Source organism: Labeo rohita, chromosome 18, assembly GCF_022985175.1.
Source record: "Labeo rohita strain BAU-BD-2019 chromosome 18, IGBB_LRoh.1.0, whole genome shotgun sequence".
Classification (NCBI taxonomy): domain Eukaryota; kingdom Metazoa; phylum Chordata; class Actinopteri; order Cypriniformes; family Cyprinidae; genus Labeo; species Labeo rohita.
Genome location: NC_066886.1, coordinates 28,663,497 through 28,688,776, shown reverse-complemented (window position 1 = coordinate 28,688,776; position 25,280 = coordinate 28,663,497). Strand labels below are relative to the sequence as shown.

Here is a 25,280-nt window from a genome sequence, read left to right as displayed (position 1 = left end):
TTTACTTCTGGGCAGGGCTTGCTTCTTTGTTTTTAATATGAAACAATTCTAATGTAAAAGCCCTTTTACACCAAAAGTGAAAGTAATTCACCTCAGGCTGAAAGAAAAGTACATTTATGCAGGAGATCACTCTTTAGCTATAAAAAATGAAGCACAAATGTTAGTTTATCTAAAGTCATTTTTGCTTATTAGTATGGTTGAATTGCATCATCGAAGGTCAGCAGCAAAGACACTAGTTAATAAAATGGGATTAAATACATAAAGGATATTTGTTTTATTTAACATATTTAATTATTGCAGGGTTGCGTCATATTCTGTGTTTGCACTTCACTGTTTTTGTTTATTTTGAGGAATACTGAATCTATTTTTTGTGAGCGAGATGAATTAATGCATGTTCACATTTAGTCTAGAATACAGTAACATCATGTTTACTCCCAATTTCCCGACAGGAGATTTGTCAATCAATAAATGGGAAAAAAATTGAAAAAGTAACTGTGAAAGTAAACTGAAAAAGATATTTTCTTAGAAATTCAAAATTAATGCATTACTTTACTAGTTATTATTATATGTGACCCTGGACCACAAAACCAGTCAGAAGTGTCAATTTTTCAAAATTGAGCTTTATGCATCATCTGAAAGCTGAATAAATAAGCTTTCCACCGATGTATGGTTTGTTAGGATATAATAATATTTGGCCAAGATACAACTATTTCAGTATATGGAATCTGAGTGTGCAAAAAAATCAAAATATTGAGAAAATCACCTTCAAAGTTGTCCAAATTAAATTCTTTGCAATGCATATTACTAATCAAAAATTAAGTTTTGATATATTTACAGTAGGAAATTTACAAAATATCTTCATGGAACGTGATCTTTACTTAATTTCCTAATGATTTTTGGCATAAATGACCCATACAATGTATTTTTGGCTATTGCTACAAATATACCCCAGCGACTTAGGACTGGTTTTGTGGTCCAGGGTCACATATATTATTACGTAACTCACATTACTTGTAATGCATTACCCCCAACACTGACCATAAATATATCAAAACTTATTTTTTTATAAGTAATATGCATTGCTAAGAACTTCATTTGGACAACTTTAAAGTCACTTTTATCAATATTTAGATTTTTTTGCACCCTCAGATTCCAGATTTTTAAATAGTTGTAAATTAACCAAATATTGTTCTATCCTAGCAAACCATACATCAATGAAAAGCTTATTTATTCAACTTTCAGATGATGTATTAATCTCAATTATAAAAAAAAATGACCCTTATGACTGGTTTTGTGGTCCAGGGTCACGTACGCATTTTAACAACAGATAAACTGAAGTTGTATGTAGGTCAACAATCGTATGATTGAATGTCAAACCCTTGTGAAAAAGAAGTACACATTAGCATACTTTTAAAAAAATCACTGGAAACAGAAAATGCACATACGTTTTTATTTAATCTTACTCAACAAACTCTCTGTTTAGTCTGTTTTTGGGAATGTTAAAACTTTGGTGTTCAAAATATTGTTGCAGAAATGCAAAAAAAATATAGACTGAAAATGAATGTCACATCATTTGATTGGTTTTCTTTTAAGTTAGCTTTATTAAAACAACTATGACTGTTTATAAAATTAAATTTGATTATTAAATTCGTTTTTTAAAAGTATTAAATCATCTTTAAAATTCCACATGGGTTTGAATTAAATTCAGTCAGATAGTTTAAACCCAAATGGTGCATCTTACCCACTGACTCGGGTCAACTTACCCCTAACCTGGGGCAAATTGAGCCAAAGGAACACTTTTTTTTTATAAGAAGCCATATTTTGAGAACCCGTTGTCATAAATACATTCAGATCATTTAAAATAATAGGAAACATCCTGAAATTACTTTAGATCACTCTTTAGCTATAAAAAAAATGAAGCACAAAAGTTAATTTATCTGAAGTCATTTTTGCTTATTAGTATGGTTGAATTGCATCATCGAAGGTCAGCAGCAAAGACACTAGTTAATAAAATGGAATTAAATACATAAAGGATATTTGTGACCCTGGACCACAAAACCAGTCTTAGGTCGCTGGGGTTTATTTGTAGCAATAGCCAAAAATACATTGTATGGGTCAAAATTATTGATTTTTCTTTTATGGCAAAAATCATTAGGATATGAAGTAATAATCATATTCCATGAAGATATTTTGTAAATTTCCTACCATAAACAGTGTATGGGAAAGTTACTTTTAAAAGTAATGCATTACAGTTTTGCGTTACTCCCTGAAAAAGTACCTAATTACCTTACTTTTTATGGAAAGTAATGCGTTACGTTACTTTTGCGTTACTTTTTAAATCTGGGCAGGGCTTGCTTCTTTGTTTTTAATATAAAACAATTCTAATGTAAAAGCCCTTTTACACCAAAAGTGAAAGTAATTCACCTCAGGCTGAAAGAAAAAGTACATTAATGCAAGAGATCACTCTTCAGCTATAAAAAAATGAAGCACAAATGTTAGTTTATCTAAAGTCATTTTTGCTTATTAGTATGGTTGAATTGCATCATCGAAGGTCAGCAGCAAAGACACTAGTTAATAAAATGGGATTAAATACATAAGGGATATTTGTTTTATTTAACATATTTAATTATTGCAGGGTTGCGTCATATTCTGAGTTTGCATTTCACTTTTTTTATTCATTTTGAGGAATACTGAATATGTTTTTTTGTGAGTGAGATGAATTAATGCATGTTCACATTTAGTCTAGAATACAGTAACATCATGTTTACTCCCAATTTTCCGACAGGAGATTTGTCAATCAATAAATGGGAAAAAAATAGAAAAAGTAACTCAGATATTTTCTTAGAAATTCAAAATTAATGCATTACTTTACTAGTTATTATTATATATTATTTTGTAACTCACATTACTTGTAATGCATTGCCCCTAACACTGACCATAAATATATCAAAACCTTATTTTTTTATAAGTAATATGCATTGCTAAGAACTTCATTTGGACAACTTTAAAGTCAATTTTATCAATATTTAGATTTTTTTGCACCCTCAGATTCCAGATTTTTAAATAGTTGTAAATTAACCAAATATTGTTCTATCCTAGCAAACCATACATCAATGAAAAGCTTATTTATTCAACTTTCAGATGATGTATTAATCTCAATTATAAAAAAAAATGACCCTTATGACTGGTTTTGTGGTCCAGGGTCACGTACGCATTTTAACAACAGATAAACTGAAGTTATATGTAGGTCAACAATCGTATGATTGAATGTCAAACCCTTGTGAAAAAGAAATACACATTAGCATACTTTAAAAAAAATCACTGGAAACAGAAAATGCACATACGTTTTTATTTATTTTTACTCAAACTCTCTGTTTAGTCTGTTTTTGGGAATGTTAAAACTTTGGTGTTCAACATATTGTTACAGAAATGCAAAAACATATAGACTGAAAATAAATGTCACATCATTTGATTGGTTTTATTTTAAGTTAGCTTTATTAAAACAACTATGTTTGTAAAATTGAATTTGATTATTAAATTCGTTTTTTAAAAGTGGTAAATCATCTTTAAAATTTCACATGGGTTTGAATTAAATTCAGTCAGATAGTTTAAACCCAAATGGTGCATCTTACTCACTGACTCGGGTCAACTTACCCCTAACCTGGGGCAAATTGAGCCAAAGGAACACTTTTTTTTATAAGAAGCCATATTTTGAGAACCCTTTGTCATAAATACATTCAGATCATTTAAAATAATAGGAAACATCCTGAAATTACTTTAGATCACTCTTTAGCTATAAAAAAAATGAAGCACAAAAGTTAATTTATCTAAAGTCATTTTTACTTATTACAGTAGTATGGTTGAATTGCATCATCGAAGGTCAGCAGCAAAGACACTGGTTAATAAAATGGGATTAAATACATAAAGGATATTTGTGACCCTGGACCACAAAACCAGTCTTAAGTCGCTGGGGTTTATTTGTAGCAATAGCCAAAAATACATTATATGGGTCAAAATTATTGATTTTTCTTTTATGGCAAAAATCAAAAACCTACTTTAAATGTATGAAAACTTACTTTTTGATTAGTAGTATGCATTGTTAAGAACATTATCTGAAGAACTTTAAAGGTGATTTTCTCAGTATTTTTTTGCACCCTCAGATTCGTGATTTTTAAATAGTTGTATCTCGGCCAAATATTGTCCTATCCTAACAACCATACATCAATGAAAAGCTTATTTATTTAGCTTTCATATGATGTATAAATCTCAATTTTGAAAAAAATGACCCTTATGACTGGTTTTGTGATCTAGGGTCACATTTGTTTTATTTAACATATTTAATTATTGCAGGGCTGCCTCATATTCTGAGTTTGCATTTCACTGTTTTTATCCATTTTGAGGAATACTGAATCTGTTTTTTGTGAGTGAGATGAATTAATGCATGTTTTTATAAGAAGCCATATTTTGAGAACCCTTTCTCATAAATACATTCAGATCATTTAAAATAATAGGAAACATCCTGAAATTACTTTAGATACTTTTATTGTATTTCTACCTCATTTTCCCTTATCCTGAGGACCACATAATAAACAAAATGGCTCATCTTACCCCATTCTCCCCTGTAGCGTTTTGTTTTTGTTTGTTGCTTACTAGTAAACGGCTTACCTACATCAGACATGTAAAATGTCCCTTATACCTAAACTACCTTTTTTCTGACGAGGTTGGCAAACCAAGTTGAGGCTGGAGTTTAGCAAACACCATCACCTCCGCTAAAAAACGCATCGTGTCTACGGGACGTGCTCACTGCTCGGTAACATCGTGAACCCAACATGTGTGCGCGCGTGTGCGTGTCAGCTGACGGCTGCAGAGGGAGGGAGCAGCGGGCGACATCTTGGATTCACGAGTGAACGGTGACCGCAGCCTGAAACATCAAATACGCTCAATAACACGGAGCTTCGGTCGGAACCGGACACACCTGTCTCTGCTGAGCTGGTCCGGTTCGGAGGGACACAGAGAGACGGACACACAGAGGTGGGTGAGTGAAAACAACCGGTCTGGTCAGTTCGTGACACAACCGAGCTGGGCTAGTTAGTTAGCTTAACCAGCTAACCAGCCGGACACGGGTGTTTTACGTTGGATTCGTGATGGAAATGTGTTCAGTGAATAATATGGAGTATTTGGGATCCGATAATTAAAGAAAACATCATTTAATGCGTTTTAATCGTGATGTCTGTGGTGTTTGAATGGGAAGAGCTGCGGCTAGCGCCACATACCTTTACTATCGGTCTATCTCGGACAAATATTTTGAATTAAATAATAAAATCTGTTTAATTAACGTTATGATATAAAAAGTAAACCGCATGTAGTTACATTTATTAATGTGTTGTGATTTTGAGGCGAGACAGACAGTCGCAGTGGGCTGGTCTGAAGCTCCATCCGCAGACATGATGGATGCGGCAGAGAATCACGAAAAATTACATATGAATTAACAATCATTTTTGGAAATAATAGAAATCTTATACAAGAATTGCCATGTGAACTCTATTTTCCATCAGCAGCCATGATGGATGCTGTAGAGTTGAGAAATGACATCATCATCGTCAAAATATTCATCATGTTCTTATGAATATTCAAATGTATTCATAAGGACTGGAACTGTTTTGAGAGTTTTTATTGATGTGTTGTCGAGTGGGGTGTAAACTGTGTAGTTTGACTGTGTATAAATATGAATTTATGTCATAATTCACTGCAGCGGTTAGACCTGCATAAGGTTCAGGTTTAGAATTACATCAGCATTTTCTGTTGCTGTCATTCACAGAGATGTGTGTGTGTGTCAATCACTGGGAATATAATGTTAATATCTCACATATGAAATAAGCAGAAATGGAGCCGTTATACATTCGCATGTCTTGTTTTGTATCATAATTGGTACGTAAGATTTTTTTTTTGGCTCGTGTAAGTAGTTTTGAGGAGGAAAAACACATCTGGCACAAAGGCACAAACTGGGCAAAAGAAATATGCAATTTGGAGCTGGGCAAAAAGTAAGATGAAATTCTGAACTTGACTGCTTGCATAAAATGCTTTGACTGTCTTTATCTCCCATTGATATGTATTGGTATGTTAATATTTAAATTTAATAATAATTTAAATTTAATTTTATCATTAAAGCCCTGTAGTTTTTATTGTGGGCAAAAAATATAATGCAGTGCAATACAGTGATGATTGTATAAACAAATAAAAGTTCCTCAAAAGCCAGTTTTATCATTATCTTTACATTGTAACATGATTTTTTAAACATATTACGTATGGATAATCAAAGAAACCTAAGTTGCTTCAGTCCAATAAGTTTTCATCTTGAAATATAACTAACAATATAAAGTTATTCTTGCATTATAAAGAGAGTAAAGAATGCAGAGCAAAAAGACACATGAACCATAACCTCTAGGTGGATGTTTTTACAGTTTATGCTAAAAGGCATTTTACTTGCTAAATAAAAGTATAAACTATCAGTCAGATGACAGATGACATATAGTAGATGGTGTACAACTGAACTTTTTTTTTTTTTTTTTTATCAAAGTTGATCATGTTGATCAGACGTAATACAGTAGACTTAAGAATTAGTTCATTAGAACAGGCTGAAAATAGTTTGACGTAGAGGTGGGCAATATGACCAAAATCTTGTATCACAATGTGAGTAATTTTATCTAAAGATAATGATATATCACAAGATTGAAGATTATTTTTGTTAATAATAAGATCTTTATTTTTAATACCATAGAAATTTCATAATTCTTGTCGCCAGTGTCAGTATTACAATAACCTAATACTAGCCTTAAAAAAAACTCAAGCTCACTGAAGAAAAAAAAAAAAAAAAAAAAAAAAAAAAAAAAAAACTATATTACAGTAATCAAATTTATAATAACACAGTATATTTTTCACTGCCCAGTGAAAAATATACTGTTACACATGTTTTCTTTCTCAGCCGTTTGATTTCACTTAAGACCTAAATTACTGTGTTTATGAGGATAAAGACGGGCGTTTTGACACGTACAAGTGTGTCAAAGTGAACTCTGTCCTGTCTTGCCCACACTCGAGATGATGTGTGTGTGGCACCGGCAGATTCTTCACTCCTATTGGTTGTCACTCACCAAATTCGCTGTTCATTTGCGTAGTTAAACTCCTCTTAACTTTTGTCGTGTGACTCGCCATGCTGTACACGCCTACGTTCTGTCGCCAATCCGCTTGTTAAGTCTAACCGCACTCTCAGATGGAACTAAAAAGCAACAAACAGTGCTAATATACACTCATAATGTGATTATAATACTACCAAATTTATAATAGACAATGATTCACCTTTTATAAATCGTTAAAATATTTGTGGGTTTTTAAATGTTTAGCTTAATTGTGTAATGTGAATAAACAGTGCTTATAAACAGCTGTTGAGATAGTATTCTCAAATGAAATGAGTAGAGGCTTGGACCTGGAAACCACTTTCCTTGCGTCACGACTTAACAAGTGGGCGGTCACTGTCACTCTTGTTACTGAAAATGAATGGGATCATGTCACTTTATCACTGCGTGTTACTGGCAGAGTGAACGGGGCTTTAAAATCATGTTTTTATTGTGGGCAAAACATATATTGAAGTGCAATACAAATAAAAGTTCCTTAAAAGCCTGTTTTATCATTATTATAGTTAAATTGTAACATGATTTTTGCAAAGTATTTTGTATGGATAATCAAAAAAACATAAAAGTTGCTTTAGTCCAATAAGTGTTCATCTTAAAATATAACTAACAATATAATGTTATTCTTGCATTTACTTTATTAAATCAGTAAAGATTTTACAGCAAAAAGACACAATCTCTAGGTGGACGCTTTTACAGTTTATTAAAACACAAATCACTGTGTGACGCTGGTGGTGTGAATAGGGCTTTAAAATCACGGTTTTAAACCACAAAACTTAAAAACGTGTAAACGGTAAGCTTTTGTGATTTACATAGTACAGCATTGTCATCTGAGTAGAGGTCGACCAATATTGGATAGCTTACTGAACCATACCTTGTAAATGAATAAAAATATTAATATTAATTATATATTGATCATTACAGTTAGTTCATTGTTCATTAATGTTAACAAAAGCAACTAAAATATTTTAATATTATAAATATATCTGTAAATGCTGAAATTAACACACTCTAACAAGGAACAATACTTCTATTCTTCAGCTTTTATCAATCTTAATGTTACAAATAGACTTATATTGTAAAGTGTTACGATTATATGGACAATCAAGCTAAAGATGGCCATCTCTAAATATTTATAAAGGCCACAGTATTGAAATTACATACATATGGATATTGTGTACTTTCACAATTTAACTGCTTCTATTCTAAAACATTTGTGGTTATCTAATCAAGATATTAAAATATGTTAGTCACACAACGGGAAAAGTGCAGCGCCGCGTCGAGAAGAACTCACAGCTATCCGGTTTCACACACACTGGACACGTCACGTTCAATTCAAGCGGTGGTCTCAAGACTTTATTTGATCACCAAACGGGCAAAGGTATACTGCTGTCCTTTCTCCACTAATGCAGCATCTAATTTCTAGCATCAAATTCATCGCTTAGTAATGACTTGAAAAAATGCACTACAGTATACTGTACACATTGTTTCGCTGTCGATGTTTTAAATCCGCCTTTGAAGTGTCCCGCTCTGTGCAGCACGCAGTGTCACATGTCTAAACAAATGGCACGGCAGTGATTTCCGCCACTAGAAGCTGCTCTCGTGCTGTATAACAAAGATTATAGGGACTTTGCTGTATAATGATGACCTTCTCAGCCGCTCCAGTAACGGACCCAAAATGGAAAAAACTGTCGGCATGGATTTTTGCCGATAACCGATAGTTCCGCCAATCAGATTAATCAGCAAAACCGATACATCGGTCGACATCTACATCTGAGCATGTAAACGTGATAAAGACGATTGTCCAAAATATCTATCGGTTGATATTGCCCACTCCTAGTATGAAGGCAGGATTGGTTTATTAGTGTATTTTTTTGCAGTCTTGAAGCTGTAAAGTGACAGTTCCCTTCAAAAGTCTCATTGTTTACTCATCCTTATGTTCCAAATAAAAAAAAAGTGTTGAACAAATGTGAACGAAAGTATTGTGTGCTATTAATTTATCCAAATGTGCCTGACACAGATCTTAATCGCACATTTGCATGTCCATGGATGCGGTCTGCAAATTTTTTTTTTTTTAAGCTTGATTTCTGTAAGATTTTAAGATATTTTTAGGTTTTTACTGAGGTGTGAACAGAGAGGATTACAGGAGCAGGGTATTAGTGGAAGATGTCCACGTGTTTTCAGCATCTTTGTGGTTGTGCATTTTAATCTCTTGTTAAGCCTCGAAGGCAGAAAGTTTGTTTTGTACATTTTTAACAGTTAACCTTATTTTTTAATTTTTTAAAAGTCAAGCTGTTGACTGAAACACAGAAAATTTAAAAGAAAGATAATCAATTTAAATTCAGTGCAACAAATGTTATCATGGTGTGCTCATAAAATGTAAAGTCTGTGTCCTCTGACCAGTGACTGACAGCTTGGCTCCACCTCTTTATTCAGTTTTCCAGCATGGCTCTTGAACACTGAGTGAGATCACCACCATGATCGGAGGACTCTTCATCTACAACCACAAGGGCGAGGTGCTGATCTCCCGTGTCTACCGTGATGACATCGGGTAAGTCATTATAATGTGTAAGAGGTGTTGAGAATATGTTTGAGTATGAGAGAGTATGTTTGCTTCTGCTCATTTGAGCATGTTCATGATTTGATGTGTAATGGACACCTGTTGGTTTCTCTGTGTTGATGTGCTTCCTGTTCTGCAGTTTTTTCCTTTCTTAATCACCCTGTCGAATGTCAGATCTATTTGTTTCATTAGCTTCTGTAGGAATAATAGCTGTCAAATCTTTTAACTGCATGTGTGACCCAGTTCCATCTTCACCTTCAGCAGGGATATTAAGAGAACAGGAAGCGTGGAATACAATGAAGATGTATTTTACAACAATGTTTGAATTTTAGAATGAATTAGGCCTCTGATTGTGTGAAAGTTCTGTTCTGGAAGATCCAGGCATCCTTTAAAACCACAGAGATGGTCTGTTCAGAGAAGGGTTGCTATGGATACAGTGGCTCTGTACATCGCTGCCAACTCATACTGTCGCAGTGTGTGTGTGTTCACGCACGCATGCAGGGCTGTATGAGAAAGAGAGATCATTAGATGAAGTCGCAGTGCGTGTGCATGTCGAGTGTGCCTGGAGGAAAGCGAACTCTGGGAAAACGAAGAAGAGAGAGGCTGAAACAGTGTATGTAGCATAAAAACAGACAGCTGAAACAAAGTGATGATGATTATTTTATAAACCCAGTGATAAACGAAACCTAGTTAGGTGTGTTCCTAGACAGCATTTGAAGTTGTCATGAAATTAAATCTAGTTTCTAATTGCGTGTTATAGTTTAGGTCCAACCCTGCTCCAACACACATACTATGCAGTTTCTCAGATAAGCCTGAACGACTTGATTAGCTGTTGTTTAATTAGGTTTGAAGCTAAATTCTGCAGAGCTGTGGCCCTTCAGGAGCTGAGTTTGACACCCGTTATAGATCTTACTTTGAACGATTCATTTGCGTATATGTTGCAATTTTTATTTTATTTTTTTTACGTTTTTTGATCATTTGATGTTTAATTAAAATATAATTGTATCTTCTGGGAAAACGGCTCTCTGGTGACGTATGCAGATATTTTCCAATTATTTATTCACTTTTGAGTGCCATGCCCACGTCTCAACATCCAATCAACAACCGATGCACAGGACCATATCCCGCTCTACATAGTTTCTGCTTTGATAATCTGTTACTCTTAGAGTATTAATGTATTGATTGAGGTGTTATCTTAGAATATAGGTATAGTGACACCAAAAGTATAAGTGATTTACCTGGATTCCAACCTGCATTGGAACTAACAAACCCAAATGTTTAATAAGGCTGCAACTAACAGTTGTTTTTTCATTTTTTTTCATTTTATTTTTCATTCTAATCTAACAGTTATGATGTTTTAGATAAGTCTCACATCATTTTGGCGGTCTTTTTGCAGGAGGAATGCAGTGGATGCGTTTCGTGTGAACGTGATCCACGCACGTCAGCAGGTACGCTCGCCCGTCACCAACATCGCCCGCACCAGCTTTTTCCACGTCAAGCGCTCCAACATCTGGCTGGCTGCCGTTACAAAGCAGAATGTCAACGCAGCCATGGTGTTTGAGTTCCTCTACAAGATGTGTGACGTCATGACCGCCTACTTCGGCAAGATCAGCGAGGAGAACATTAAGAACAACTTTGTGTTGATCTATGAGCTTCTTGACGGTATGATGACTCATTTTTCAATTATACTTAAACTGTTACTAAAGATAATCAAGTATCTGTTGCTTGATCGTAACATTGATTATACTGCAGTTAAGTTTTCTTTTCCCTCCAGTTCCAGCTATGATCTCTCCCACAACTGTTGTGCTGTTGTTTTTTTAGGTTTTGATTTTTATGAAATGTCGATGAGAAAATCAAAACCTAAAGAAAATACGGCACAGACAGACAGACATCTCCTCTGCTCTCTGACATGGATGCTGTTGATTTACATTTGAGCAAGTCACATTGATTTGTATAGTACAATGTATACAATACAGACTGTTTCAAAGCAACTTTACAGTAATAAACAGGAAAATAACAGTGTTCATTTCACAAAGCTCATCAATTATGAAACATTTAATTTCAGCTATAAAGCAGCTCTGCAAAGCTGTGTCATGACTGATTATATTGTGCCATAAACTCCCTTGTGATGCCTAACTTTTAAAACTCCACGACGTGGATTGACGAGCACAATTTCCTTTGAAGAAGCTTGTGACAGCCTTTTTTCTTTAATCTCTAGTTTAAAACCTATAAAAAACCTAAAACCTAGTTAAAAACCTATAAAGCCTCATTTTACAGACTGTACAATGGACAGAAGCGACACATTAGTTTGAAGATTGAATGTGAAATTATTGCAATATAAAAGTATAGTTAAAAACTTTAATGTTAGGTGGAATTAGTCACAATTCATTTTAGAAAAAATGTGTGATTAATTAGTTAATTTTTTTTTTTTTTTTTTTTTTGATTAGTACACCAATAATTTTTATATTAGATTGTAAAAATCATTTCAAAATGTATTTTCAAATATTTTAATATTTTATTTTATTTTTTTTATTTTCAGGATCAGCTAAACGCTGGATTTTTTTTTAAAAAGTATGTGAAAATATTAAAGTTCGCGGCATAGAATGTTTAAAATATGTCCGAGAGTTTTACACACCGGTCTGTTATTGTGGTGACATTTCCACACCTCTAAACATGATGCGTCTCAAAGCGAAACTTGATTGCTTTACCTGTCAGTCATATGGCCTCTTAGGTGGGCATTGGCCATTCAAAGCGGTCAAGGTTCCCAGACCTTCTGCCGTCAGTCTGAATGTCTGGCTACGCGACGTTAACATTTTTACGAGTACACCAGCATATTGGAGCACCTGATAGCTGACAGACATGAGCTAAAAAGCTCCAAACCCTGATTCTGAATTCACAAATTCTGCTATGTTTGTTCAACACAGTCATAGTTTTTCTCTTTGCCCTTACTGTAGAGATCCTGGATTTTGGGTATCCCCAGAACTCTGAGACCGGAGCCTTGAAGACCTTTATTACTCAACAGGGTATTAAGAGCCAGGTACATTCAGCTTGACACCAGCATATGGTCCATTATGTCTTCTAATATGTGAATGCTTTATGAAAACGGACATTGTTAATGTACCTAAAGTGTTGAAATCTGATTTTATGGAGCACAGCCTTTGTTGAAGCATGTGAAAACTGAACTGTATGTTAATGTTTCTGACACCTTCATCTTCACATCACTGCTCACCACGTGCCTGATGACCTGTAACGCACTGCGTCCAGCATCATGTAAGCACAGTTGAACTTATACAGTTATAGGGTACTGCAGTGATGACATATTTTTATAGGCCAGTTTGGAAGTTATCATCCCTTGACAAAGACCTAATAGGATTTTCCCAGTGACTTTTAGATTATTGCAGAAAATAAGCTTGTGAACTACAAGGATTTATGAGTCTTACATGTTTTTTCATCACGATAATCTTTACAAATGAACACATTAGTGAATTTTTGAGGCCTAAATATAACCGCCAGAGGTAAAAAGCTAAATGCAGGCTATAAATGAACTACACCATGGTCAGTTGACTTTAATGTCACCACCATTAAGCTTCTGTCGACTCGTTCAGTCTTCATTTAAAAAGCATTTTCCCTGAAAGTTTAAGTTGGAATAGTTTTAAAGCATGGTTATAAACACAATGATGCTGTGAAAGCAAAGTGAGTAGATGAGTTTGGCGTTTAAAGTCCCAGACAACCTCTGTAGTCATATCCACTTGTTAGCAGTAAAATTGTGTATTACTGATGTATTTATGTGAGCATTTGTTTAACAAATTATTTCTGGCATTTCACAAAAAAACCATCAACTTCAAGGCATTTTGTGACCCTGAACCACAAAACCAGTTTTAAATAGCACAGGTATATTTGCAGCAATAGCCAACAATACATTGTATGGGTCAAAATTATACATTTTTCTTTTAAGCCAAAAATCATTAGGATATTCAGTAAATATCATGTTCCATGAAGATATTTTGTACATTTCCTACCGTAAATATATCAAAACTTAATTTTTGATTAGTAATATGCATTGCTAAGAACTTCATTTGGACAACTTTAAAGGCGATTTTCTCAATATTTAGATTTTTTTTTGGCACCCTGAGATTCCAGATTTAAAAAAATAGTTGTATCTCGGCCAAATATTGTCCTGTCCTAACAAACCATACATCAATGGAAAGCTTATTTATTATTATAAATCTATAATATAAATTATAAATTCACAGTATACACTGTGTCATCCCTGAAGCACTCTATAACTCACTTTTATATTTTCAACGTTGTGTTCACAAAGCTTTACATGACAACTCGCAATACAAAATATCTGGCTTGTTGTTTGGTGATGCTCATGTTTCTCTCACACTGTTGTTCTCAGACGAAAGAGGAGCAGTCTCAGATTACCAGTCAGGTCACTGGACAGATCGGCTGGAGACGTGAGGGCATCAAATATCGCCGCAACGAACTCTTCCTGGACGTACTGGAAAGTGTGAACTTGCTGATGTCACCGCAGGGTGAGTATTACTGCCATCTACTGGTTGAGAATTACTGTACTACATAGTGAATTTTACTATCATTCATTACTTTGCAATTAAACTGCACATAGTGATGTATTCTGTGCGTCTGTGTGTGCAGGTCAGGTGTTGAGTGCACATGTCTCAGGGCGTGTGGTGATGAAAAGCTACCTGAGCGGAATGCCAGAGTGCAAGTTCGGCATGAACGACAAAATTGTCATCGACAAGCAGGGCAAAGGTGGCACAACTGATGACTCGGGTAAAAGGTGAGTTGGATGACGCTCAACTGGAAATGTGAGGGCCGACGTGGTGAGTAAACCATTGAACGTGACTGGGATACTTAGTTAATGCTTGTTACTCATTTACTAATTGCCATTTAATGACTCATCGTAAGGCTAAAGTAAGGTGTTTCATTTACTTTTACACATTTAAAAATTCAACATTTTTTAAATTAAAGGGGTTATGAAATAGAAATTCAAAACTTCATTGATATTTACACACATTGTAGGACAAAACAGGTTATCCTACAGTAAAAACATAATGCAAGTTTTGTACCTCAAAGCAAACCCCACAGTTGAAAATTAGTTTTCTGAAACGCCAGGATATAAAATCATCCCATTTGTGACGTTATGATTTTCCTCTACATGCCACTTAACAGAGCTGGGTAGTAGGTGATTACATGTAATCTGGATTATGTACTCGCATTCCAAAAATGAAGTACTTGTAATTAGATTACATTAGATTTTGAAATGCTCGTAATCAGACTACAGTTACTTTTTTATGGATTATGTGATGACATATTATTTACAAAATAGCAATAAATTATTTGTATGTTACTGATTCTCCCCAATTCATCTTTTTTTATCTTTTACATTTTCCTTTCTAAAATAGCCTACTGCTTATATACATTCAGAAAGTCTTTCAAGTTTTGTGGACATTCACGCAAAGACCAGTCATTAATCAGGTGGATACGCAGCATTTGACCACTGGATTTACAAAAGTCATTTTAGGCTTAAGAAGTGTTTCAACATTGCATCAACTACTGATGAACACATTAATTTTTATTTGAATTATCATTCTGTAGGTTAATAGGTTAAACAAAGGCATTAAACATTTTTTTTAATCAAATGAAAATTAAACCCTTTTATTTTTTATTTTTTGCCAAACAAACAGAGGTTTACTGTTATAATTAATACGTGGAAAAACTGTGTAAATATATTCAGTTTAAAAAGTTTTAATAATAATTGTAGTATTTTTTTTTCTACAATTAAGTGGTTAATCTTGTAGTAATATTTATTTTTATTATTTAATTGTTTTTTGCATTTCGATATCCAGTCACACCAGTGAAAAATCTGACTTCGATACGATATCTGACTAAAATGTCTCGATACTACTACTGAACCAATACTATGACAAAAACATACAGAACAACAGGAAAAGTTTTATCTTTGTTAATAATAATAAGAACATAGATGCCAGTAACAAACTAAAGGACATATGATAAAACAAAGACACAAATGAAATAAATGGGGCCCTATTAAATCAGTTTTATTTCTTCCCAAATTCTGTTTTATTTTTTCCAAATGTCATTTTTTTTTTCCGTATAAATTTTTTTTTTTTCTTTTAATTTTTCTAGATTATATTTTAAAGGTTACATTAAAAAATATTAATCAAAAAGCATGTCTAATTAATTTAAATCATGAAACTTACACAATATAAAAGCAATTTATTAAAAGTTTTAATGCCCTATGAAATGTTTTATTGTTTTTCTCAAATTCAGTTTTATTTTTATCAATTCTGTGAATCTGTTTTCCATTGATTCTCTGGATTTAATAGTTTTTTAATAATCAAAAGCATGTCTAATTATTTTATAAAGATTAATTAGGTTTCATAAAGAATTAATTGATGATTTTTTATGTAAATATAATATATATTAAATTGTTTCTACACAAAAAAATTATATAAATTATATTATATAAATAAAATAAATATTATTTTAATAATATTTTTATTAGTAGTAGTAGCACTATCATTACATTAAGTAATATTTCTGTCAAGTTAAACCTTTTAACTTTTATTTTGACGGGTTGCTGTGAAGACCTTTAGGTTTCTGTTTGTGTTTGTTCTGTTTGTGTCTGCACCTTTCATTCATAGAGACACACAGAAAATGCAGGTTTCATATTTATATAGATAAATTCTGTGATATTCTGCAGTTTTATGACTGGTAAATTCTGTTTTTAGGACTGGATCCTGCGATTCTGTCTGCGTTTTCCGCTTTACGGAAAATAAACAGTGTTTTACTCAGATTCTTAAAAGTACCAGTACTAGCAAAATGTGGAGTCGTACCATTTTTAAAAGCTGGGTATCACGATACCTTTTCAGTACCGGTATATCGTGAAGCACTAAGAAAATGCATTTCATGACCCCTTTAAATTGAAATTTAGCGTTTCCATTTCACAAACCCCCTGCAGTTCCATCACAATCCCCTAGAGCTTCACAAACCCATGTTTAAGAAGATGAATTAAAAAAAGTGAGTTTAAAAAAAAAAAAAGATTCACGATCATATTTCTGAATCCCTCCTCTACAACCACCTGTCATATAAGGGCTTCTCACTGTCCAGTCAATTCCTGATGAATAAAATCCTGTTTAATGTTCTATTTTACTAGGAAATCCATCACACTGTTGAATTAAAATGGGTTATAAAGCCAGTTCACATTGACTTCAAGAACTAAACAGTTTTGCTTTATATGACATCCCCCTCAGTTTAAAATTTAAGGCCTTATGAGCAGAATTTGGACACAGTATTACAGGAAATCTGACATGGAGCGAATTCATTCCTCCTGGCTTTTTTGGGTTGTGTAACATCCCATCTTGCAGTCTCACTCTCCCCCTGTTGACTTTTGTGCTGGTAGGTATATGTATCTTTACAGAGGAATGTTTGATTCTGAGGTGCCGTTGGTTTAGCCCTTTATTTTTTCCATTTTTTTTCTGTTGATTTGTGTGCCTCTCTCCTCTCTCCTGCTGGACTTCAGTGAGTTGGGGGGCAGGTAGCGTAACTCTCACTCCTGATGTCACCTGATCTATCACCCTCACTCCGTCCTGTCTTAGCCGTTTGTCAGCTGTCTTCGTGTCATGCCATCAAACGTCTCAATAAAGATGATCTTTATGCATGGGATGACACTGCCATTGCCTCCTGATATGTGAGGTGTTTAGCGACTCTAAGTGAAGGAGCGTAGCTTTTTCTTTAGTTCATTTGTCTTGTCTCATACCAACAGTCTTTCCCCTGTCTTGTTTTACTGAAAACCTGAATAAACTCTCATTAGAGTCTGTGTTAAAGTTATCTATTCTTGTGACCCTTCAAACGTCTGCCCCACTCAGCTCTGACCACAACATGACGCTTTATTTTTTTTCTAACATGCAAATCACAGCCCTATTACAGATCTTCCCATGCTGTTTTGTTGTGGTCACAGTGCTAGAAACAAACATCCTTCTCAACATAACGACAGTATAGGAGACGTTATTATGCATTATGGGTAACAGAGGTAGGCGGTATGACCAAAATCTTGCATAATCTAATAACTAGTACAGTACGCACTACCTTAAGTTTGGAGTCAGTACGGTTTTAAAAGAAATGAATACTTTTTATTCAGCATGGATGCATTAAACTAATCAAAAACATTTATAATGTTGTAATTTTTATTTCAAATAATTGCTGGTCTTTTAAAAATTGTGTTAAGTGTGGAGGATTGATGTGAGAATCTTGTGACACTGAAGACTGGAGTAATGGTGCTATTTTAAAATTACATTTTAAAACTTTTTTGTAAAAGTTACATTATTGTAACTTTTAAGTGTCATTGAATGAGCCACATTCACAGCTGTTGTAAAATAGCTGTTAAATTACATTTTAAAATGTAATTTTAAGCTGTTAAATTACATAAAATTACATTTTAAAATGTATTAAAATAACTGTTTTCTATTTTAATGTATTTTAAAATGCGATTACTCCATTATTGCATTTTGATATTATAATATTATTACTCCAATCTTCAGTGTCACAAGATTCTCACATCAATCCTCCACTTTTTAAAATTTTAAAATATTACTGTATTTACAATATTACAATGTTTTTGGTCAGATAAATGCAGCCTTTTTGAACGTAAGAGAGTAATTGCAAAACCATTAAAAAACTACTGAACTCAAAACTTTTAAACAGAAGTGTACTCGTTGTTCACTAAAAATTGGTTTCGATGTTAAATAAGACATTTTCAGACAATTTACTGTATGAAATGGACGTAATCTAATTTATTTTCCCTTGTTATTTGAAATTTAGACATGTAATTGTCTAAATAATATTGTAACAAATGAATTGTAACTTTTAAGTGTCATTGAATGAGCCACATTCACAGCTGTTGTAAAATAGCTGTTAAACTCTACATATCAATTAATATTTTAATTAATGCACCAAGTTGTGAGATTGCTTGACAGTTGTAAACAATGTAAAGCCCGCTTTGTGTTGTACCTATCAACACAGTCTTTCCCAGTTTTAAATTGTTTGAGACACATCATGCTTTGTATTTTTGCATCGATTCATGTTTCTTCATCACTCTCACTTGTAAATGCATAAACAGCCCTTACCGCCGGTTGCAATCTAAATGCGTCCTGTATTACACATTGCTGCTTGAAAGTTTGTGAACCCTTCAGAATTTTTTATATTTCTACATAAATATAGGATCAGATTTTCACACAAGTTCTAAAAGCAGACAAAGAGAACCCAGTCAAACAATTGAGATGAAAATATAAACTTTGTAATTTTTTTCTTTAGGAAGATGATATAGTATTGCATATCTGTGAGTAGCAAAATGATGTGAATCTCTAGGATTAGCAGTTAATTTGAAGGTGAAATTAAAGTCCATCTATTCAGAGGTATTTTCAGTTAGTGAGATGACAGTCAGCTGTCAGTACCTGCCCTGTTTTATTTGAAGAACAGAGATCTATCAAACTCTGATCATGTTTGTGGTAATTAGTCATGGCATGAACAAGGGAGATCTCTGAGGACCTCAATAAAAAAAAATGCTGTTGCGCATCAGTATGGAAACGGTTATAAAACCATCAGAGTTATACAGCCAGACAGGTTGTATACAAATGGAGGATATTTAAGACCATTGTTACCCTCCCCACAAGTGGTCGACCAAGAAAAAGATCACAAAAAGTAAGACTTGTAATTAGTCCACAAGATCACTTTAGTAACTAAAGGCCTTTCTCACATTGGGTAATGTTAATGTTCATGATTCCACCATCAGAACACTGAACAACCGTGAAGTGCATGGCAGCATTGCAAGGAGAAAACCACTGCTCTCCAAAAAGAATTGCTGCCCATCTGCAGTTTGCTAAAGATCACGTAGACAAGCCAGAGGGCTGTAGGAGAGAGGTTTAATGGATAGATGGGACCAAAATAGAACTTTTTGGTTTAAATGACAAGAGTTATGTTTGGAGAAAGGAAAACACTGCATTCCCGCATAAGAACCTTATCCCATCTGTGATACGTGGTGGTGGTGGTGGCAATATGATGGTTTGGGCCTGTTTTGCTGATTTTGACCCAGAACAGCTTGCCATAAATGCAGCAAGACAGTGACCCCAAGCATACATACCCCAAGTCTTTTTACCAAAGAATGCTTGAAGAAGAACAAACTTAATGTTTTGGAATGGCCAAGGCAAAGTCCAGACCTTAATCCAATTGAAATGTTGTGGACGAACCTGAAGCAGGCAGTACATAGGAGGAAACCCACCAACATCACATACTGAAAGCAAAGATATATTTTAAGTATATATGTGACCCTGGACCACTAAACCAGTCATAAGTAGCATGGGTATTTATTTCTTTTCTGCCAGAAATCATTAGGATATCAAGTAAATATCATGTTCCATGAAAATATTTTATAAATGTCCTACTGTAAATATATCAAAACTTAATTTTTGATTAGTAGTATGCCTTGCTAAGAACTTAATTTGGACAACTTTATTTTTCTCAATATTTTTATTTTTTATTTTTATTTTTTATTTTTTTTGCTCTTTCAGATTTTTTTTTTTTTTGCACTTTCAGATTTTCAAATAGTTGTATCTTGGCCAAATATTGTCATATCCTTTAAAAAACCATACATTTAGTATTTCAAATGCATTAAAGCTTATTTATTCAGCTTTTCAGATGAAAATTGACCCTTATGACTGGTTTTGTGGTCCTGGGTCACATATTTTTGTCTCTTTTGTTTGATTGGATTCTCATTGTCTACTTTTAGGGCTTGTGTGAAAATCTGATGATCTTTTCTAAAGGGTTCACAAACATTCAAGCAGCGCTGTACATCAAAATCTTTACCGGTTGACCCTTTTCTGCCGTCACACAGTATATACCGTCATGCCGCCCACCCCTGATGAATAGTGTGTGTGTGTGTGTGTGGTCTCTCTGCAGTCTCTGCTCATGCTTCATTGTTTCCTCATCATTTCTCTCTTCTGTGTCCCCTGCTGCAGTGGGAAACAGTCCATTGCGATCGATGACTGCACATTCCACCAGTGTGTCCGCCTCAGCAAGTTTGACTCGGAGCGCAGTATAAGCTTCATCCCTCCTGATGGAGAGTATGAGCTCATGAGGTCAGTGAAGAGCGTGTGTGTGTGTGTGTGTGTGTGTTTGTGTGTGTGTCTGCATATGCGTGTCACGCAGCACAATGACAGTATCCTTGTCTCAGGTACCGCACCACGAAAGACATCATCCTCCCCTTCCGTGTCATCCCATTGGTCCGTGAGGTGGGCCGCACCAAGCTGGAGGTAAAGGTGGTGATCAAGTCCAACTTCAAGCCCTCCCTGCTGGCACAGAAGATAGAGGTGAGTCTGATAGCAGAAATAACATTCAATATTCTGAAAGTGCCTTATTGGTTGTACATATTGAAGTGTAAATCGTGTGTTTCTCTACAGGTGCGCATTCCTACTCCGCTCAACACCAGTGGGGTTCAGGTCATCTGTATGAAGGGGAAAGCCAAGTACAAAGCCAGTGAGAACGCCATTGTTTGGAAGTATGGCTTGATTTTACTTTATCCATCCGTCTGTCTGTCTGTCCTTCCATCTGTCCATTCATCCACATACTCTATCCATCTCGCCATCTGTCTACTCAAATACTTTATCCATTTATCTGCCTATCCATATTTTCCATCCATCCACCCATCTATTCATATACTTCCATCAGTCTGTCTGTCCATTCATCCATTCATTCATATACTTCGTCCATCCATGGGTCAGTCCATCCATCTAAATACTTCATCCATCCATCCATCCAAAATACTCCATCCATTTATGTCTATCCAGATACTCCATCCATCCACCCATCCATCCATTCATATACTTTGTCCTTCCATTTGTCCACATACTCTATCCATCTCTCCATTTGTCTATTCAAAAACTTTATCCATCCGTCTGTCCATCCGTCCGTCCATCCATCCATCCAGATACTCCAGCCATCCATTCATATACTTTTATCTTTCCATCCATCCACATACTTTATCCATCTCCCCATCCGTCCATTCAAATACTCTATTCATCCGTCTGTTTGTCCATCCATCCATCTTTGTTCATCTGTCCATCCATCTGTCCATCTATTTATATACTCCATCCATCCATCCATCCATCTGTCCATCAAAATACCGTCCATTTCTTTTTCATATACTTTTTCCATCTATCCAAATACTGTCTGTCAATCTGTCCATCCATCCATCCATCCATCCAAATACTCCATCCATTCATATACTTTGTCTATTCATCCATCTGTCGATCAAAATACTCTGTCCATTTCTCCATCCATCTGTCTTTGTTTGTCCATCCATCCATCTGTCCATCCTTTCAAAAACTCCATCCATTTATATAGTTCGTCCATCTATCCACCTGTCTGTCAAAATACTCCATTTTTTTCTCTATCCGTCTCTTTATTTGTCCATCCATCCAAATACTTTATCCATCTATCCAAATACTCAGTTGAACCACATTTAAATATCAGGATGTTTGTTTTTTGTTTTTTTGCCTTTTTGGAGACATTTGTACAATAAGAAATGTACTTATTAAAGATGTAAATTCCAAGAATTGGTACTTGACATACAAATGAAAATCGTTCTTAGAATTCTCTTTAAAGTTGAGATGAAACAGAAGTAATGACAGATCTCTTTTAACACATTGTGCTGATTATGTTGTTCTTTTTTACAGGATCAAGCGAATGGCTGGTATGAAAGAATCTCAGATCAGTGCTGAGATTGAGCTGCTACCCACCAATGACAAGAAGAAGTGGGCTCGCCCACCCATCTCCATGAACTTTGAGGTCAGCTTGAATCCCTAAAGACCCTCAACCTTTTTCACACATGCACACACTGACTTTAAACAAACTACTTCTTCATGATTTCAGAATGTTCTGCAGTTTTGTTTTGTTTTTTTGCAACAGCAATGTTAAGTGGCATGTCATTTTTGCAGATGCAGTAGTATGCCTGGTTGTTTTGAGATGTTGTCTTTAGATTCATGGTTTTCTAATTGCAAATCTCTTTAATCAAGCTAATGGGGAATTCTTTCAATTTCCAGGTACCTTTTGCTCCATCGGGACTGAAAGTGCGCTACCTGAAGGTCTTTGAGCCGAAGCTCAACTACAGCGATCATGATGTCATCAAATGGGTGCGTTACATCGGGCGCAGCGGCATCTATGAGACCCGCTGCTAACAGCAGCCCCTCCGTGAGGAGGGGGGAGAGACGTAGACAAATAAATGGGTGGGATGAACAGAGGACGAAGAGAATGGAGTTATTCATTGTCTCGCTCTCCCCTCCCTTCCTCATCTTTTTATATGGGGCTGTTCACACTGAAAACATCAACAAAGGGAAACCCAAAAAGAACATCCAAAAAAATCACAAATCAAAGCAAATGTGCCCTTCAGAATAGAACATGGTTTATCTGCATTGATGAAAATGATGTTTATCCTCATGAACTCCCTTCAGAATTTCACTCGCTATGAGATAAACCCCCACTCGTTTCTCCTTTTTAATTCTTCAACAACATGCATTCCAGAACCCATTGAATCCCAGCTAATTTGGGGCTCGGGCCCCTTTTCAACACGGTGGTTACCACTGAACTTGTGTTCCTGCTCCGGGAGCTATCAGTGTGGCCATTTCCTCCTTCCCTATGTGCTAATCTGGATTCTGAAATAAACCCTTCATGCTTCATTTTTGTAGTTATTCCTCCTAAAAGTATTAGTTAGGTATCGTCCACGTTCTTGTTCTCAGTGAAATAGTGTAAGCGTTAAGCAGACGGCCCCACAATGTTCTTGAACGTAACTTTTTATCGTTCATCCGAAATTGTTTTACGTACGCTGATGTTACCATTTGGATTTTGTCTTAATTTTTGTCTTAATATAAAAGTGACCAAAATGAAGTGTGAGGATGACGTCTGAATTAAAGCAACAAACTGTACTAATGCTTAAGTCCAGCTGTATGTGTGCATATATACTACTATATATACACTGTAACAAAAGCACCATGCTGATTAAGATGACTTTCAGCTTTCATTTGTTGTCATATAGTGACTGGTGCGTATGTATGTGAGTCAGGGGTCCCCAACATCTCTCAGGGACTTTGCATTTGTGCGCTTAACCTTCTTTCCGTGTCACACTTTAACTTTTGTCATCATTTGCCATTTTGTTTACTTGACTGAAGTTTACCGGTTGAGTTTGTCAAGTGCACTGAGTCCGTCTTTGCATCAGCGAAATCTCTGCCTGCATTTCAGCATTTCTCCTGAGATTAGTTTGAAGGCAAATGCAACTTCAAAAAGACACATTTCACTAAATACATAAGAGAGGGGCTAGAATATTAGAGAGTCCCATTTCTAAACCTCCTTTCTTAGTCCTGATCTAAGGCAGGAGATTTTGGAGATGTCAAAACATATAAGCCGTGTCTGCTTTTAAGGTCTTGAACACCGTGCTCTCTCCTTTCATGTGCATATAAACTTTCCACTCCGCAGAAGGCGTCGGAGGATTTATTATAATGCAAAGGCATTTCGCTTGAACAGCACAGAGATGGAAGCACAGTTTAGTGATGACCTCACTGTCGACTACTTCTCTCGTGCTATCTACGTTATGTTTCAGGCAACACTACAAACTCGACCCTGCAGATTCAGATGAGTGTCTTATTGAACATTTGTGTCATAACACTTACACCGTCTGACCTCAGTGTGTTTCAGCTCTGAGAGATGATGAGGCTCCTTTTGCAGTGTATCGTCTTCATTTGGTAACTTTGTGACTGTCGTCTTAATCCTAATAAAATGTGTAATCAATTACTCTTAAAGGAGTTGGTGTTTTTGTTTCATATTATAGAAATATTGTATGCTATTAGATCTTTTTTCTCCATGTACAGTGCTGCCTAGAAGTCTGCAACATGTTGCCCCCCCCCCCTCGACAAAATCCCATTAGGATTTTTCCATAGGCTTTTGAATTACTGTAGAGAATAAGCTCTGTGACCAACAAAAGTTTATACTTCTTACGCATTTTGTTCATCATGATAATCTCAAATAAATGCAACTTTTATGAAGCTCAATACAAGCAGAGTAAAAAGCTAAATGTGGGATATAAATGATTTCAGTGTCACCAACAATAATCTTCCAACAACTGTCTTTATTTAAAAAATATTTTTTGAAAGTTTAAGTTAGAATAGTTTGCAAGCACATGATTGTAAACATAATGAGGCTGTAAAAGCTACTAGTGAGTAAAACTGTTCAATCTAACCATTCCAAACAAGTGTTTGGAGGTTATGTCTGGACTTTTCGTTTACCAATGAGCAGACCTCTTTGATTTAATGTGGAAGTTTTAATAGATGGGTTTATATTGGCTGCAGTGTACTGTAATCCTCTAGATGGAGGTATTTAATCAAACTGGCCAAAGTACTGAAGACAAACACAAGAATGTGCAAAGAATGTGTAGAACTTTTTGGGTG

The 25,280-nt window shown here is 35.0% G+C and overlaps 1 protein-coding gene across 1 annotated transcript; it reads left to right on the top strand.

The window, feature by feature from the left end:
- The first annotated feature begins 4,842 nt into the window (after positions 1-4,842).
- ap2m1b (adaptor related protein complex 2 subunit mu 1b) lies at positions 4,843-24,635 on the top strand. The gene is made up of 13 exons (XM_051134707.1): positions 4,843-5,031; positions 9,621-9,735; positions 11,141-11,406; positions 12,699-12,781; positions 13,009-13,014; positions 14,147-14,282; positions 14,404-14,548; positions 17,315-17,329; positions 20,805-20,924; positions 21,020-21,155; positions 21,246-21,343; positions 22,521-22,632; positions 22,887-24,635. Exons 2-13 carry the CDS (start codon positions 9,662-9,664, stop codon positions 23,019-23,021), a joined length of 1,326 nt encoding a protein of 441 aa, XP_050990664.1. The 5' UTR covers positions 4,843-5,031; positions 9,621-9,661; the 3' UTR covers positions 23,022-24,635.
- The last annotated feature ends 645 nt before the right edge of the window (positions 24,636-25,280 follow it).